Source organism: Trematomus bernacchii, unplaced genomic scaffold (genome assembly GCF_902827165.1).
Source record: "Trematomus bernacchii unplaced genomic scaffold, fTreBer1.1, whole genome shotgun sequence".
Taxonomy (NCBI): domain Eukaryota; kingdom Metazoa; phylum Chordata; class Actinopteri; order Perciformes; family Nototheniidae; genus Trematomus; species Trematomus bernacchii.
Genome location: NW_022987593.1, coordinates 9,354,536 through 9,373,571, shown reverse-complemented (window position 1 = coordinate 9,373,571; position 19,036 = coordinate 9,354,536). Strand labels below are relative to the sequence as shown.

The 19,036-nt window shown below is 37.4% G+C and overlaps 1 protein-coding gene across 1 annotated transcript; it reads right to left on the bottom strand.

The window, feature by feature from the left end:
• Window positions 1–439: 439 nt before the first annotated feature.
• abcg2d (ATP-binding cassette, sub-family G (WHITE), member 2d) lies at window positions 440–14,929 on the bottom strand. The gene is made up of 15 exons (XM_034130310.1): window positions 14,727–14,929; window positions 13,497–13,556; window positions 13,282–13,396; window positions 11,870–12,022; window positions 11,062–11,219; window positions 9,479–9,630; window positions 8,841–8,942; window positions 7,993–8,243; window positions 5,656–5,738; window positions 3,754–3,843; window positions 3,540–3,661; window positions 3,210–3,364; window positions 2,757–2,846; window positions 2,303–2,409; window positions 440–1,267 (listed from the first exon to the last, which is right to left on the bottom strand). Exons 1-15 carry the CDS (start codon window positions 14,927–14,929, stop codon window positions 1,120–1,122), a joined length of 1,989 nt encoding a protein of 662 aa, XP_033986201.1. The 3' UTR covers window positions 440–1,119.
• Window positions 14,930–19,036: the final 4,107 nt, after the last annotated feature.

Below are 19,036 nucleotides of genomic sequence, written 5' to 3'. Positions count from 1 at the left end.
AACACAAAGTCCAATGTTATTGAAAATGTTTATACATGTTTTCAAAAAGCTGTCTGATAATATAAATGTTTATAAATGTTCTCTGGAATAACATAAAGCAGGGGTGTCAAACTCAATTTACGGTTTACAGCATTAAGGTTGCACTCAAAGGGCCGGTTGTAACTTTATAAATATACATATATAAATATATAATATATATATAAAATAATGTATTATATTACACTATTGCCTCTGAATTGGATTATTATCGGATAGGGTAATAACTAACTACGTTTGAAAGCAGAAGTCCAGGGCAAATAATTGCAAGTCTCTTATAGTGCATGTCACAAAACGAAATGCATTGTGGGACATGTAGTTTATGGGCAACCTGCTTCTGTAAATCGGCATGTAACCGTATAATAAACGTATTATATTCTTTGCAAGCTCTTACGGGGCCACATAAAAGGAAGTCGCGGGCCGGATTTGGCCCCCGGGCCTTGAGTTTGACACCCCTGACATAAAGGGTTAACACACACTATCTATAATATAATGATATACTATCTACAAATACAAATGATCAGTCATTAGTTAGAATCAAGGTCATTTGGAAATTGTGCAAAAACTAAATAACCAACATTACTAAATTACAAAAGTACAGAATCAAATCTGATTTGGAAATAATACAACAAATGTAAATATTCATAAATACAAAATACATCCAAAATATATTCATTCTCACTGACATTGCATTAAGAACAACCAACTGAAATACTTTGCATATTGACGTTTGCATTTCTGTAAGGATTTAACAAGCGCTTCGAGATTTGTCTTGGTAGATGAGAAGCGCTATATCAATTAAATGTATTATTATTATTAACAAATTAGATACTTAAGAGATGGAAGATTTAACTGTGAACAGAGCCAGGCTGTTTCCTCCTGCTTCAGGTCTTTATGCTAAGCTAACTTCCCCCTTACTTAGCACACACACATGAGAGTAGTTCCTCTCGTCTCATCTAACTTTATGCACAAAATGGTTGTATTATTCCTATAATACTGACATTTTTGGTGAATATTTACTGGGCTGGTCCCATGAAGACAACAATTAAAAATACTACATTTGCATAGTTTTAATAATCACATTTAAGTGAATTTCTTGATGTAGCGGAGTTTCAGATAGGCGATGATGAAGAAAATGAACGTCATGACGGTCAGAGCCACGTGGTTCTCCCACAGTCCCCACGTGGTGTACTCTATTCCCAGGTAGTCCAGGTACTGCTCCCCTGTACATCTGCAATAACAACCCCAATGTGTCACTTACAAATTAAATATCACATATTTAAGATAATATTTGATAGTTTAATAGTTTAATATAACACGGAAGCCCTGAGAGGCAAGTGAGATACAAATAAAGGGATTCATTTTCTAAGTCTGTGTTGATGTGGAAAAGAAGATCCCAGGATACTGTGTCTAGGTTCCTTCTAACTCTTAAGGAGGTGAGTTTTAACTTCAGCATGCACCGTTAACATATGATACATTAACTGTGTTGGTTTAACATTACTGTCACGTCTTTCTTTTGGCTGGAGTTGCATTTTACTGGCGCTAATTTGCCGTTTAGGAAAACATGAATGATTTTGGTCCCATATAGTACAGGAGGTATGTTGCACTTGGTCAAGATATGTTTTACTCCAACAAACACCTAGAAAACACACGGCCAAACCCCGCTCTGGTCTCAAAAATCAAACCTAAAATTTAGGAAAACTTATAAATATTTTTAAAAACCTGTTCTTATGTAACAAACAGAGAATATAAACAATTTAGATTAGATTAAAAAAATGGATGACCAGACACCTCATTTCTTTCACTTGCCTCTGTACATAGACGTTTGTAAAGCCAAGTCAAAAATTGAACTGTTGAAACAACTTCAAACATTCATCTGCTACTCAGTAGTATGTATCTAATACCTAATATATATATATCATTCCAATAACTTGTATATAGACTCGTACTGCACTATTCCACATCATAACTTTATTTTATTTTATAACTATTATTCTTTTTGTATTGCTCTTGCTCTTATTGTTATTATGTTATTATGTTGCATTGTTGGAGAAGCCTGTGACATAAGATTTTCAACTACATAATTACTCTGTAGCTATGTCAGATTGACAATAAAGAACCTTGAAGTCTAAATAAGGTTGTGAAGAGTGGCAACTTCTACATGAGCGATGGTGGACTAGCTCAACTGGAAAAGTTATATTTGATCACAGAGGTTATGAAACCAGTAAGACCCAACCAGGTCACACACACATGCAGGAGTACTCACGTCAGGCCGGCTGCGCTCACGCTGCAGTTTGTCTCTGCAGCCGACATGTTTCTGATCCCAGCCTCGTCACAGAACTTCAAACCCACAAACTCATTGATCTTCAAAGCCTGGACAAAGACAATAGTGTCAATGAACGATGAGCAGAACAAATTGAACATGGTAAATTAGACTGTAAACTCAGACTGAATGCTGATCTGTGTGATCAATAAGGACATTTGAACTCTGTTGACTCAAATGACCTCTGTAAGGAGGTGCTCACACTATTCTAAGAGCGGACTTTTTAACCTTACAGCCAACTATGTAAACTTCAGCTGTATAAGAGGAGAAATTAGACATAGCAAACATTTGAGATAATGTCAGTATACAGCTCAACACGATATATAACATAAGTCTAGTTGTTATAGGACATTTGAATGCAGGAATATCACAAATAAAACCTTTAATTGTGACTTACTGCGAGGCCATAGCGAGGAATGCTGAAGTATTTCAGCCACGCCAGCCAGTCCATGATGCTGGGGAGGTTCACCAGCAGACCTGAGAAAATCTATAAACACCACACCAAAGTTTACATTTTGAATCACAGCTAGAAAAGCTCAGCCACTGTGACTAAATGTTAAATGGACGGCATGAATATATAGCGCTATATCCGGTGTTTACGACTCCCCAAAGCACTTTACATATACAAGTCAGTATTCACCCACTCACACACATTCATACAGAGGCTGAGGCTGCCATACAAGATGCCACCTGCTCAAGGAGGCCAACACTCACACACATTCACACACCGTTGGCCATCGACTAATAACATGAATTGGATCCGCACACATCTGGGTCTTAATTAAAGGTATTAGTGTCGTCTGTGTATATTTTGGCTTGTCTACATATTTCCCTGTGTGGTGTCTCTCACCATCATGAAGACGAAGGTGATGGTCATGAAGATGTTGGCGAGGGCGACGACGCTCTGGTCGGCTGAGATGGCCATCGTCATGGCGGTGGCCGTGTACGCCACCAGGGTCACCGTCAGCGTGAAGACGAGGAACTCTGCGGCGGAGGATTTCAGACCTGCATGGAAACACAAATGTACGAATGTAATTACTTTATAGATTACATTAAAAATAGAATAGAATAGAAAGGAGCTAAATGCTTAGGATGTTGTTTTATCAGATTCTCGTTGTGATATATGCCTTGAAGTTTGTCTAAAAGCACTTTTTTAGTTTGTAGATCTTTTCAGTCTTACCGATCATGAAGTAGACAATGCAGCTGAAGATCACGGAGGTGACGGTGCGCAGAGTGATGTCGGACAGGATCTTAGACAGGAAGTAGACGGACACCCTGTAGTAGCCGCTGATGTACTCATGACTGTAACATGAAACAGAAACATAAATTAAGTTCTAGCTCTTATTACTCAATCCAAAGGTTAACTTAAATAATTAATTAACCACTTAACGTACACGAACAGTTTCCTCTCAGTGATGAAGAGCTCCGCTGCAGACACGGTGCTGAAACACTGGTTGGTAGTGATGAAGAAGAGGGCGCCCATCCTGCAACAAAAGAGGTAGCACGTCACTTGCTAAAATAATGAGAAATGAGAATGTGCCAAAAAAAGATTAAAATGAAATAAGATATCATATAAACATATGAATTTAAAATAACAATGTCCAGTGAAAGTTGGAAATAATAATAATAATAATAATAATAATAATAATAATAATAATAATAATAAAAATAATAATAATAATAATAATAATAATAATAATAATATAGGGAATAGGCACAGCTTAATAAGTTACTAATAGAAGTTGCTTATAGTAAAAAAAATACCAGGTAAAATCAAATTACAAACCTAAAAGCTTAAAATAGTACTAAACGCATTTAAAAAAATATATATTTATATACATTATTAATACAAACATTATTTAATATTTTCTAAAAAGATATATATAATATTATGTAAAAATAAGAAGTATGCCCCAGGATGTAGACTCCGAGTGTCTGATGCAAATTAAAATAACTTTGCAGATTACACTGAGTAAAGAAAAGAGTTGACTGAAGGCAGTGTTGGATAAAGAGAGTGAAACAGCTTAGAGTAGAAGTGGTGTGGTCCGTATGTACATACAGCCGGGACTTAAGAGGTGACTGACTCCACTATAGACCGGAGGGAGGCCAGAATAATGTTTAAGCCGCGTACACCGCTGTCTACCATACTGCCTATGCATTGACCATGAATATAATGACATCAAGTCTTTATATTCCACTGAAGCATGCACAGGAAAGAAGAGGGAGATTGTTGAGATTTGTGATGTGCTTCACTGGGCCTGTGAGTACCAGGTTGTGCCCAATAAAACACGGTAAGAGGATTAGCCTGCTCTACTTTTCACACTTCTTTATGGAAAGTTTGTGACTGACTTAACAACCTGAACAATGATTAGGAAACATCAATAACTCCCTACTATATAACCACATAATCGTAATAGTATATCTGTAGGCTCATCATAAAAGACATACAGGTTTTCATATCAGGCAAAACGTTTGAAGAATAATTCAGCCCAGTTGATGTGAGTTTTGATTACAAATAATCAATACATTTCTTATAAGAGGAAGGTCTGTACCATTGGGTTGACATGTGAGAAGTTATGATTAATATTGGGACGTTTCTGTAATGCAGCTTTCATAAAAGTTGTATATTTCTGGTTAACCCATTGTTATTGCTACCTGACCGTTGAATGAGGATAACCGGGGTATTATTCATAGTTTTTATTTATTGGGTTATCTATTATTATAGAATTACTGAAGTCATGGGTCCAATTTCTGCAAAAAAAATGATGTCTTAATGGCTGAAATACAAGTGTGTTAAGTCTTTAGAAAGTCCTAAATCAGCCTATAAAATATCAACTACTGTAAGTATTTGTTTTCCATTACAGAATACCACAAACACACTTATTCTCCTCTCAGTAGCTGTGTCTCTCTTCGTACAGTAAATATAGTAGATGGGTGTTGGAGTGTTAAAGCAGGGTTTCTGTGCAGTGTGTATTTCATTGAGTAAATGGTAAATGGACTGTACTTGTATAGCGCTTTATCCAGTCTTTAAGACCCCTCAAAACCCTAAACCCTAACCCTAACCATACTACATGTCTTTTACCCATTCACACCCATTCATACAGAGCAGTGTACCTTACTCTAGGAACTAACATTCACACACACTCACACACCGTTGGCCATGCCATCGGGAGCAACTCAGGGTTAAGTATCTTGCTCAAGGATACATCGACATGTTGGCTGCACGGGCTGCGATCGAACCCACAACCTTCTGGTTGAAAGACGACCGCACTCCCTCGCAGCCATGAGTCTCTCACCTGTTCTGGATACCGCTCTGATCGTCTTTGACTCCGAAGAAAATGGCTCCAACGATGAGGGCGAGGAAAATGTTGACTCCCAGCTGCACAGAGAGAAACACGAGAGATTTAATTACAATCACTGACAGCCATCTAAAAGTCCTGTTTCTGAAAAGAGTTGCACATCTGAGCCAGGGTAAAAAAGTAATACATGTATTGTCTGACCAATGACCTGCAGCTTGTGGCCTCTTCATGCTTTTCATTCAAATAGAAAATAACAGCTATTAGCGAGGAAGACACACTTAATATGAATCTACTCACCAGGGAATTAAAGTATAAAACAAAGGTGTAATACATGAACAAAACAATCCCTAAACTCAGTGAATTATCTTTATGCAGAACTGAACTTAATCCCTAAAAGATTCAGAGGTTTCTCTTCATTTCTTACCAAACGATTATTAACTTCTCTCAAGTTACAACATGTTGTCAGAGATTTCCACAATTGATCAGAGGTAGATTCAACCTCCACTCGTGTCTCCTATTTCAACCTATCTGGGAAAACAATTAAATAAACTTCACTGATTCTTTGCATACTGTACGTACAAATAATCCGGTATTCTTCCAAGATGGCATACCAAAATAGAGATTTTTTATTAACAAGACTCACAAGAATAACAATTGAAAAAAGCACATTATTGTGAGTTTAAGCATGACTAGGACGAATCACCTGTAAAAGCTATACAAGGATACAAGTTGTTTTCCTCCGTTAACAAAAACCCAGGATATCAGTGTGCCGACTTTTACAACTGAAGGACAAACTGCTGGACAACTGCCCGGCGACCATGGAGGAACTGAGTTGATCAAAGCTTCCTTTCCTTATCCTTCTGAACAATCAGTGCAGGAATTAATCCCCCCAGTTTGTCTAATATCAGACTGTCATTAATTACATTTGCAGAATGGTAATAAAACTTAAGCAGTGTCCCCTTTGACAGAGAAGAAACATGTTTGCGGGGATCAGGGGTCAAGTGGTGGGGGGAAGATGACAGAAAAGAGTGAGAAAAGTGAAAGCGACACAAGTTTTAATCCTAACAATTGACAGATTATGACGGGAGTAAAGCGGTTCCCAGGGTGAGGGGATAAGCTAATAGGGTTGAGCCTGTTTCACCTCATTCCCCGCAGCCCCTCATGTGAAAGCGAGGCGGGGGAGTGACAGGTCTTGATGCCATCATGTGATGAGTCCGGACCAGGGCCAGGGGGCTTTGTCCTGATATGATATCAGTTTAGATCCCGGCCCAGAGAGGCAGAGCGGGGTCGCAGCAGTCACCAAAGCCGATTACGGCGCCCACGCCACCTAGAGCCCCTCTTGTGGGATTATTTTGACTTATTTAGGGCCAATTAGCTGTTACTAATTCCTAAAGTGAGTAGACTTCTGACAGCATTTCGCCGCCATGGGGTGACTAATGAGAGCATTAAGTCCTGACCTCTACTAAGTGCTGCCTACACATCCTGTGCACCATCACCTCTGCACGGACACACATTGTTGCTCCGCTCTTTGGAGGGTTTAAACAAAGTAAAAGCGATAGTGGCACAACCTTAAACCTTTAACCTTAAAACAGAAATCTGAGACAATAATTATATCCGTCGGAGCTGTGGACTTGAAATGTGGACCTGAGATGTACTAAAAATCACAAAATAAGGACTTTAAAATAAACAATGCAGTGCATACTCTATGACATTATGAGCATGACTTAATAAACTTGTAACTGGGATAACATCATTTAAATACTTTAAATTCAAAATGTGTCTGCTACCACCAGTTTATATCAGATTTGTAATTGTATCGCTATTTACATAAGAATTGTTATTATACTATCTGTAAATAGCAGTGCGGGTTTATGTGTCTGTAGAGCTTTGTATGTACTTTGTATTACAAGAAGACAATACATGAAGTTATAAATTAGAACAAATATATATCTGATACATAAACAAGAAGCATAAAGAAATAATTTCACATTTAAAAAAATGCACTTGTTCACTTTTTGGTGTAATAAATGGGTGGATCAATACCGCTCTTATTGTTTTGAATGTTCATTAAATTGTAAATTAGCAGTTTAGCCTAGCATAAAGACTAAAAAAAGGATAGTTTGGATCTGTCAAAAGGTAATAAAATATTGCTAATAAAAGTTGGAACTAATGCACAACCATTCTACAGGTGAGAAAAGGTAAGAGTAATTTAATAAAAATCCACATTTTTAATTGATGTTATTTGTAAAACGTACAGTAAGTTATTGTAATTAAAACAACAGGTGTCTCAAAGTTTGTGACTGTCATATCTTTGACCATGATGATTAGTTGTACCTGGGCCACAGATGTTTGTGGGTTCAGCATGAGGTTCTGGAAGGTTCTCCTGAGAACCCATCGCAGCTGATGGAGGAAGGAGCTGTTGTAGGTGATGGTGCGGGACTTTGAGCAGGAGGAACACTTCTTCTCCTGCTCGATGAGCTCCAGCTCCGCTCTGGTGGCGCTGCAGTAGCTGCTGCTCCTGAACTCGTCCACCAGACGCTCCTCGATGCTCTGCCGCGAGCCGCTCTGCTCCTCAAACTCCATATCTTGTAGGTGAACGGAGAGGAAAGTGACAGGTTTAAATATTTGAAAAACTTTAACAAATAATAGCATTGGAAAGATGCTGTGGACTTTTAAAGGAATACTTCACCTCCAAAATGATCATTTGTATAACAAGAACTCACCCAATGTTGCCATGAATTTGAAAAACGTTTTTTCCTGCATGTCTCCAAGGAGAAATCCAAACACTGTAAATACTGTAAGCTTTTTAAAAAGCAAGGGTTTATCCATGTCAGTATTTAGGGAACAACTTTTTGGATTGTATTACACAAGTTGTGTGAAAGTTTGTGAACAGATGTGTTGCTGTTTTTAACTCTTCGTTCACCATTGATGCATGAAAAAAAAAAATGTTCTTTACAAATTCAAGGTAATACAGGATGAGGAATTAATACAAAAATGCAACAAAAAAAAAAACCTCTTGACAATGACCCCATCATCTGTACACACTTGAGGATCATGAAGAACATTTGAAATGTCATGCATACAGTTCAGTCCGGGGACTTTGGACACGTCTTTACAAATCCATCCTATTGTGAAGACAGAAAGGTGTTGCTCTCCTCGTCATTAGTTTTCAATGGCGTTACCTTCAGAGCCGGGCACCTTGGTCATGGATGTAGCCGTGGAGTCTCCGTTAATAACATCCAGAAAGAAGTCAGCTGGGTTGTTGTGGGGCTCACAGGGGAAACCTGAGACACAGTCACAATAACCCATGCATAAAAACCAGTATTCTCAGCAGAGAAGACAGGATTTACTTGCAGTTCCAGGGCAGGTACAAAACAAACGTTTAAACATATCATAGTCTCTATCACACTAACACATAAACAAAGATGAATGTGGGTCAACGTAAAAATAACAAGCACCTATATTTATACAACTATAAAAAGACTAAAAAGTGAGGAGACTTACTTACATTGTTAAAAAGGAAAGCTTGTGAAGTTCCTATAAATACTTTTCAATAATGTCCTGGTGTGATTTAATGTTTTAATTGTCTATGTGTCAAGTTCAATTATAAAAAAGGGGATCAAAAAACAGGTTAATTGTTTTATCAAGACGTTTCTTTGACATTTTTAAAACAATATCACGTTTCAAGGCTTTTGTTGTCATAGCTACAGTGTAGTTATGACAATGAACATCTTAGGTCACAGGCTCCTCCAACACTATAAACAGATAACATAGTACAAGTTAACATTCATATCTACAGAACAAGTATCCATGTTCTCACCGATGTTGGCGAAGTAGTCCAAAGCGTTAGGCGCCGGTCCGTGGTAAACCATTTTCCCTCCGACCAGCAGAGTGAGGGAGTCGAACAGTCGGTAGATGGAGTATCGCGGCTGGTGGATCGACAGGATGATTGTTCTGCCCTTACTGGCCATTCTGAAGAGACACATAGTAAAAGTATGTATTAATAATATGTACAATAAAGATGACTTTTGATGCAAAAACAAATGTAATACTACACAAATAATGCTCTGCCTTTATATATCTCCTTTGTTAATTTACATTCAATTAATACTTAAGAAATAGTATATAATCCATGTTGCTGCATATGATTTTTTAACTGTACTAAATAATTTTATCTACATAAACACTGTAAAAGTATTTAAACATTATTAATGTGGCTTGCTCTGCCCTCCATACATTGTAGGTCTATCACAAGAATATTATTGATTGAACAAACAAACATTGAATGTGGCATGCTTCAATTATAATTATTTGTATTATTAAACTGTTTAATACATTGTATTAAAGCAGCAAAACTGAACGGGCATTTCAATGTCATCACATGATATATCAAGTGAAATGTCCAAAGAGGTATATCGTTATTCAATAAAACATAAATAACGCTAAAAGGTTTATTTTACAGGTACTAAATGGAAACATGTAATATAAAATACATAGAGATTATATGAATTTTAAGTTAGTATTATTATTAGTTTTTAAATGAGTATTCCACTTAGTTGTATGAACAATGTCGACTGGCTCTGAATTGTATCGGATGTTATCGTAGGCTATTTTAATGTAATTTGATGTGAATAATGCAATTACTGTTTGTCATGTAAAATGTTATATAATATATGTCAAGTTGAACCCAAGGAAAATTAAATAAACAAATATATTCTGTATAATTATCTCAATTAAATCTATTTGTTTTTAATTACAGTTTATTTTTTGCAGGTTGGATTTTCAAACCTTTATTTAACCAGTTAGGTCCCATTGAGATCATTGATCTATTTTTCTTTTTTTTTACACACAGGATTGTCATTCTATACTCATTGGTGTCAACCATGTAAATATTCCACTTTTCCCATTTCCTATTGAATGCATTCTCTTGGATTGTCCAACTTTTCCATGACAAAAAGATCTTGAACAACTTCCAGCCACTGCTCCTGAGTCGGAGGAGCGTTCACATTAAGCCAATTCCTAGCTTTCTTACTCGCTGCAAGTAAAACCTTAGTCAAATATAGATCGCCTCCCATCACAACATCCTTAATGTTCCCAAGATACATCACTGGGCGGGTATTTGGGATTCCATATCCCATAATAATTTTGACAGCTGCATTAACCTTCTCCCAATATGACCTTATCTTTGTACAGTTCCAGAAAATGTGCGAGTGGTCAGCCTCCATGTTCCCACACAACCTCCTGCTGTACACCAAGTTGCCTGTTCTTTATTTTGGGTGTTGTGAAAAAGCATAACCCTCTTTTTCAAGGGAGACCTGATACAAGTTTTGGGGGTATAGAGAAGGCGGGAGACTGAACTGTGACCTGATATTAATCCAATATAAATCAGAGTAATGACGTCACCTCTTCAGCAGCAGCAGGACGGAGTTGGCGGTGCTGGCGTCCAGTCCGGTGGTCGGCTCGTCCAGAAAGAGAACCGCCGGGTCGATGATCAGCTCCATGCCGATGTTCGTCCTCTTCCTCTCTCCTCCTGAGATCCCCCTCGTCATCTGTGTGCCCACCTGAAGGAAAACACCCAGAAACATCTGTCCCGACTCTCACCTGAAGGTCACATAAGTAATTAAAGACGTGGAATTTAACTAAGAAAGTTGTCTACTAAGTCCAGTAGTTGTGTACTGAGGTATTTGTGCTTTACTAATACTTCCATGTTCTGCTATTAATACATTTACTCCACTAAAAGAGGCACATATTGTATGTATTTGATGTTACTCCACTACATTTTTTGGATAGCTTTACTTATTGGAAGATTCAGATTTGTGTAATTGCTAAAAAAATATGATCAACAAATATGTTATTGTGTGTTAGGTCATTATAGGTTAAATTAAATTCACAAGCTACAGGGCAGAATATATAATATCCATATGTTTAAAAAAGCTCCTCCTTACCGGCTGCCAAATTAAAGAGATGGAAAAATGAATGCAGCCATACTTATAATTCAATAACATATATTATTTGTAATGCTAGCTGAGTATATATTTGTCCTTTAATTATATAGTGATGCTACCACATTTGTACTTAATTTATTTTACTCTTTACACCATTTTGAAGTCAGGACATTTAAACAGCAGAGTATTTCACACTGTTATTTCCACTCTCACTTAGGTCAAATACACGAGTACTTTGTGTATCACAGAGTATTGTGTGTCTTCACCTTGCAGTCGGCCACCTTGCTGAGCCCCAGCTCTGAGATGAGCTGATTGACTCGAGCCTCCTTCTCGCTCTGCAGCACGGAGCGAGGCAGACGCAGCGCTGCGGAGAAACGCAGATTCTCCCTGACCGTCAGCGTGCCCATCACCACGTCCTCCTGAGGGCAAAGGTCACAGGAAGAGTTTGTATTTTAGTTTACATTCGAAACTGTACTGCAGAGATGTGATGAATTAACAGAGTTTGGAAGCTAGTAACTTTGTATATAGAAACTGGTATAACAAGTTTCAACCAACTCTGCCGTTTCCCTAAGCTTTACAGAGATTTTTAGTGTCTTTTAGACACTAAAAATCTCTGTAAAGCTTAGGGACATTTCCATCATGGCCAAAACAGTATGTGTTTCTCTTTGACTTTAGAAATATCATTTACTAAACACAACTAAATAAAAAAAGTGGATTTCAAAACTGTCAAAAATGTTTAATCAATTATTCTTTTTAGATCACAATTGTTAGAGAATAATTTGCTTAGGTATTCAACCTTCGACACAGTTCATAATGTTCTCTTCTCACTGTCTCCTTTCCCATGGCATAGGTCTACGGCCTTGGGTATTGCTGCTATCTCTCTTAAGGAGGGGCAGCTTGGGCGCATTGTTGTTGCCAGTCTATGGCAGAGCACAAGCTGCCATGAGGTAGTTTACGGTTCAGGGACGTAGGTTCCCTGGCGCACATTATTTCCTATGGACGAGAGCTCTAGTTAGATTCAGGGTCCATAATTGTTTAGTCTCACTGATAAAGAATGTTGATTATTACACTCCGAACTAGTTAAAACCTCGAGCTGCAGAAAGAGTTCTTCAGAATTGGTTTGGCAACCGCTGTGTCAACTCGTGACACACCACCTGTCTTGTCAATTCTCCGGCCGTAACTCCAAATAAACCGTCAGTGTTTGGCCATCAAAGTTCCTGCTCTCCCCGTGTCTCTCTGAGTCCTGTTTCCAATTGCTTCAGAAGTTTCCCCCACAACAATCACTTAACATGATCAGAAATATCATGAATTGATTGCATTTTAATTCATAAAACTTAACAGTGGGATTTTTTTTACTTTAAATATAATTCAACTGACTCACTTTTTTTGTATTGTTTTGATTACCTTTGAAAAACAGAACACAATTTAAGCTAACATTTGATTTAATGCATTGTAGTGAAAAGCTCTAATAAAAACATTACACATACATTTTTTTTAGCACCAGACAAAGTGAGGGACGTGCTGGTGAACGTAGTATTTAGTGATAAACAGCCGGATATTTGTCTCAGGGGTTTGTGGAGACCAAACATCAGGTTAGCATTATTAATGTGGACGAAAATCAGTACCGAAAGGAATCAGGTCCTGCAGGTTTACGTAATTAAAATAATTCAAAATGCACCTGAACCACATATCCAGAGAGGCACTTGAAGTTCGGAGGCTGCGGTGCTCTGTCGATGAGGACTTCTCCTGAGAGACCAGAGGGGTCCTTCCTCGCAGCCAGGATGTCCAAGAATCTTTCAACAAAAAAAATCATACAAAAAATGTAACAATTATATAAAAAAACAAATGCATTTTAAATACCTTTTTTTCCCAAGAGATCAGTGGGATACTCACGAAGATTTTCCACTTCCAGTAGGTCCAAGAATAGCGTTGAGTCCAGGTCTCATTATCCCACTGCAGCACAAACACACAAACCAATTTAGCAGGGATCATTTAATTTAAAGACCATGATTGGGACATATTTAAACGGTTTGCATTCATTTAAAAAAAGGTATAATATCATATTTTCACTTCTGTACATCAGTTTTTATGATCCAAATGTGAGGAGTGTGAAACAGAGTGGAATAATTTGATTCTCTGACATGAGGAAACGTATTTTTCTCAAAGCACATTCCTCCCTCATTCATCCGAAACAGAATGAACGTAATTTGCATTTGTTACTGATATCATTAGCCTTTTTTTGAAAGAAAAACTATACTGGGCTTTGGGAAATGTTATTAAAGTAAATCCTTTGACTTCAGAGGGAACAGTTACACAATAGCAGAAAAGAGTCAGTGATATAAAATGGAATCAAAATGAATAAAATCCCGACAGCGGATCACGAGAGCGACTTTAATTCGTTTCCCTGGCAGACAGAGAGGTGCATCAGAGAGATTATATGCAAGAAACCATGCTTAATATCAGATGATTAACACAGAGGCGGGAGAAACTTGTGTGAAATGATTCATTCCTCCATGGGAAACGTCAGGTGTATTTAATACCATCAGAAAGAAAATAATTCAAGAGTCTATTCACTATTGTTCCACTTTGCCATATTGAACTAAAATAAAGAAATACCGCTCCTTTATTGTAACGCAGTCTCCAAAGTTAAGAATGTCTTTGATCTCTTCATCTGAAAGTCAACACCATTCTTTGTCTTCTTTGCCAAGAACATGATTAATGGAGCGGGGTAAGAGTTTGTTTAGTTAAGTTAGAATAAATGAGCATTCATCTCTACAATCATTTAAAAGATTTTCCACTGACATCTGAGGAAATGATTAGTCAAATAAAGTCTCTGTGTAAATGTGGCAGTCAATGTTTATTTATTAGTTAATTAAAATGGTGTATCAGTTAATAATCTGGATCTCTAAAGTAACTAGTTATTAAAACAGTCAAATACATTTAGTGGTGTAAAAATATATAGTAAAGAAATATATATATCCTAAAAGTCAACCTCAAAATTGTTCCCTCAGTCAGTACACAACTTCAGTTAATATACCTTTCTTCTTTCCAAAGCTGATACAAACAGCGTTAACTGACAGAAGACAGACAGATGAAGAACGTGTGTGTGTTTTGAGGACTGACTTGAGGTCGAGCAGTATCTCCCGGTGGCTCGTCTTCCTCCGGCAGACGAAGCCGCTCTGCAGCTGCACTCTGTAGCGCACGTTGTGGAAGCTGACGGTGGAGCCTCGCTTCGGGCTCTGCTCAGCGACCTTTGACCCCACCGTCCCGTTAGTGCCGATGTCTTCTATCATGGCAATGTTGATGTGATTGGCTCTCTCCATCATCCTGGGACCGTGATCTGAGAGAAAGACATATTTGACTGAATCTCAGGGTTTTCACACAATCTTCATAAAACTGTTTGTACGGCTGCTCGTTAGCAGACATGATGAACTACGCATCATTAGATCATCTCAAAATAACCCTTATATATCACAAGGGACATTTCTTTGGCTTTTTTTATTTAATTAAGTTTTTTTCCATTGTTCTTCATACAAATGCTATCTTCTTTTTACAAATAAATGATCTCTAAATTGTAGATTAAACTGCCCAACAACAGTACATTCGTTCAAATGGGCACCGTAAAAATTCAGTATGCAGACCAAAGTTAGGACAATTATACATCAGTTATATCAATCCCAAAACATCAAAATTGAATAATAATATTTCATATTAAAACACCGACAGGGACCATTTTCTGCAGAATGAGAAACCTTTATTTGAATACATTAAAATACTCAAAATATATGATGCATAATGAATTCTAATTTTGATTGCCAAAATGCCTGAAAAATGTCATGGTTCTGCAGAATGAGTACTTTTCTTTTGATACTTCAAGTACATTTTTAACTCATCACATAAGTAAGATTTGGAATGCTGGACTTTTACTTCAAGTTCAGTATTTACAGTAAGGTATTAATACTTTTACTTAAATACAAGTTGTAATCACTTCTGACCACTGCACAGATCACATCACTCTGTGGTCAAATCCTGTGTATAGCACAGATTCTCACATTACTTCATTTTAATACATGTCGTTTTTAGATTTTTTAAACACTAAAAGGACTTAAAACATAAATGTTCTTCTTGCTCCAACTACTATTACGCAAACTAAGTCTTGCAGAAGCACAACTAAAACAAATAAATCATGCTTTTCAGAAAGTGATCACCTGCTCCATGGTGTTTTTAAGTAAAGAAGAGTTTGGTTGCGACTCACCGGCTGCTGCTGTGATCCTGCTGCAGCTTCAGAGGAGCGAGCGCTGCTGCAGACTGAGGAGCAAAGGGGGGGGGGGTCCTGAGGAGGGCGCACCCTGGGGGGGACGACAGGTGCCTCCACTCAGCTGGGAGCCCTCAACGTTAACCCTTTATCCACCACACAGAGAGAGAGGACAGGGGTTAAACAGAGACAGACTATCCTCCAGTGGTGTAACTTTAACAAGAGTTTGTAGAATAACAGCAACAATAGGGCATGTTGTTTTTCTGTCTTATTTTTAATGTGTATACAAAAAAGGGTTTACATTTTTAACAAAGTGCATGTTTGGACAATAAAAGTAAAATAAATAACTTACACCACTACCCAGCTGTATATCAAATGTAAGTAATTAAATGTTGTCACTGTCTAAACAGCCAGTTGGACAAAACAAGAGTTTAAGGCGTCACTTTGAACTCTCAGTGACCTTTTCGTTTCTCGTGTTTACAAACAGAATGACCTGTAACCATTCAATCTCTTTAAAAAAACACAAGACAAAATGAATTAGCAGATTAATCAATAAAAACTCAAAGATGTATTCTGACTGACTGACCTCAACTGAATACAGCAGTCAAATCCTGATTCTTCATTAATGCATGAGGAATAGCCTATATATATATATATCTATCTGATATATAATTAAATGTTATCAATCACGAAGGAAATGTTCTTAACCGAGTACTTCTATTGAAACTTTTCACATATTTCCTGATTACACAAACATACTTGTACTTACCTTTAAAACATTCAAAATGCTTTCACTGCAGTATTTTTACGGAGTTGCATAAAGATGGATGCACCTCTAACATCATTCCAAACAAATCCCATGATCGGGAACATTTCACTACAGAGGGAGTCCTTTTTCTTAAGTACATTTTGATGATAACACTTTTGCCAAATCTATAGTATTTTCAGAGTAGGAATCCTGCTTTTATTCACGTTAAAGCTGGGGTAGGTAATTCACTTCAGAAACACTTTTTGGAGCTCCAACAAGCCGTTTAGGACAGAGAGTGAATACACATACTATACAGAGATGCTGTATGAGAAACCAATGTGAGTTTGGAACATTGAACAATATAAATCTATTTCAGTATACCTCAACAATGGAATTATGATCAGTAGAAATGGCCATGACATGGGACCTTTAATGATCTGAATACTTCTTTAGTCGCTGGAGTATGTCGTCCTCATAAATCCAGTCGGTCTGTCAAGGCTGAATTCATCAGTAAAACATTTTTTGGCTATCAGAGTGACGACCATGAAACCTTTCTTTTACACTCCAAGAATAAATGGACAAGAAGGAAAATGTCATAAATTACATTTTTTCTTTACTTTGAAAGATCCCGCTTAAATGTTTGAATGGCAGTTTCACAAATACTCACAAGACACAAATAAATATACAAACTAATAATACACACAAAAAAAGAAATACATACAAAAATGGTCTCAATCATCAAATAAATGCACAGGTTAAAAAGGAAAATTAATTATAAAAAGATAATATTTATAATTTATTGGATGAGAAATTAACCTGCATTTTAATATGATGTTTTTATTTGTACACATTTGATTTATTTATCGAGTCATTTCGTATCTGTACTTCTCCGTACAACACGTGTCAAACTCAAGGCCCGGGGGCCAAATCAGGCCCTTGGTGGATCTAATTTCGGCCCGCAGGATAATGTTTAATTACTATTAGATCTGGCCCGCCGGTATATTGCACGCACACCTTCCTCAGCTCAGAGCCTGACCCCAAACATTGATGAACTTGCACCCAAGAGGAGATGCTAAGTATCTGGCTTGAACTAGCATCACAGAGCAGCACACTGAGTTTCAATGGATGTTTCCTTCTGCACTTTCTTTCTTGAGACAACAGGGCATGTTTGTTTTTTTCTTTGAGGGAAATTGTTTTTTTGAAGCTGTCGTTGGCCTGTGGAAAAATGTAATCATAAGAAAAGCTGCAGATAGAGCCATAAGAAATGAATGCAACTGATTATTTAATGTTTAATGTTGTTTTTATAGGCAATAATTTAAACTTTGTTAGTTCCAGGTTTAATATGTGCAATAAGTTCATTTCAATAAGTTTTGCTATAAACATTGAACCAGTCCGGCCCTCGACTAGTACCCATTTTTTAATTTTGGCCCACTGTGTATTTGAGTTTGACCCCTGCCGTACAACAAACAGAATATTTAAAGACAGAACACATCATTGTTATTTGTTTAGTTTTTAATCGTTTGTGTCACAAGCCATTGAGACCAAAAATACAGTACTAAAAGCGTTGTGTTGGAAAAGTCACATTTAGGTCCCGGATACAACGATTGCATTTGAAAAGGCAGTGAAACCAAAAACAGAAAGAAAAACCGAACACACTGTGATACATGTGTAACAGATGAGGTTTGTATGGAGTCAATCAGGAAGACAGTTTACATCTAAAGCTGGTGTTGGAGGAAAATAACTGAAGGTAACAAATGTCACAGGGAGAAGAACGATGATAGATATGAAGCGTTGCATTTCTCAACAGAACTAAAGATCAACAGTGGACAGAACAGTCGACCTCTAACCCTTCACCCCGGACACTTATCCCCTCACATCAGCCAGGACAACCTAACTCCAGCTCCTGAACCCTGCAGGGTGCGAGTGATATTTCTGAGTGGAGGAGCGAAGTTAAGCAAACATTCACTTAGTCGAACATGGCTCTTAGCGTAGCATTAAGTGTGCTTTACTCTTTCTGAGTGACACATCAAATGAAGAATGAATGATTGTAAACAAGTTACAACCAAACTGAAGCAAAGGTCCTGCGTTTGTGACTGATATGACGAGTTATTACGTTTATGAGAACTTACCAGTTTTCCGGATGTACATAAATAGAATTATTTACAAAACATAAACTTTACATTTCTGTACCTTGAACACATCTTAGTGCCCTTAAAATACCGTTTCTTAATAGAAATATTAACACTTATACAAGCTTGGTAACAAGAATATCTTATATGCGCCACGGAAATGCTGATCATATAAATAGCATTAAGCACAAACTAGATCACAGAACATTCTGGGTTCATTTCTCTCAACGATTGTGCAATTAGAGAACATTTAAGAACGGACGAATCAAGACCTACCCTCTGACTTATTTTGGTCGTAATG

What these genes read in the sequence shown, in the direction of transcription:
- abcg2d (XM_034130310.1), bottom strand. Translation starts at nt 14,929, where the DNA reads ATGATGGAGAGAGCCAATCACATCAACATTGCCATGATAGAAGACATC. An exon ending in CAGAGCGGTATCCAGAACAG is followed by an intron (nt 3,844 to 5,655) that starts GTGAGAGACTCA and finishes CTTTTGTTGCAG; the next exon opens with GATGGGCGCCCTCTTCTTCA. An exon ending in CATTGTCTACTTCATGATCG is followed by an intron (nt 3,365 to 3,539) that starts GTAAGACTGAAA and finishes GTTTCCATGCAG; the next exon opens with GTCTGAAATCCTCCGCCGCA.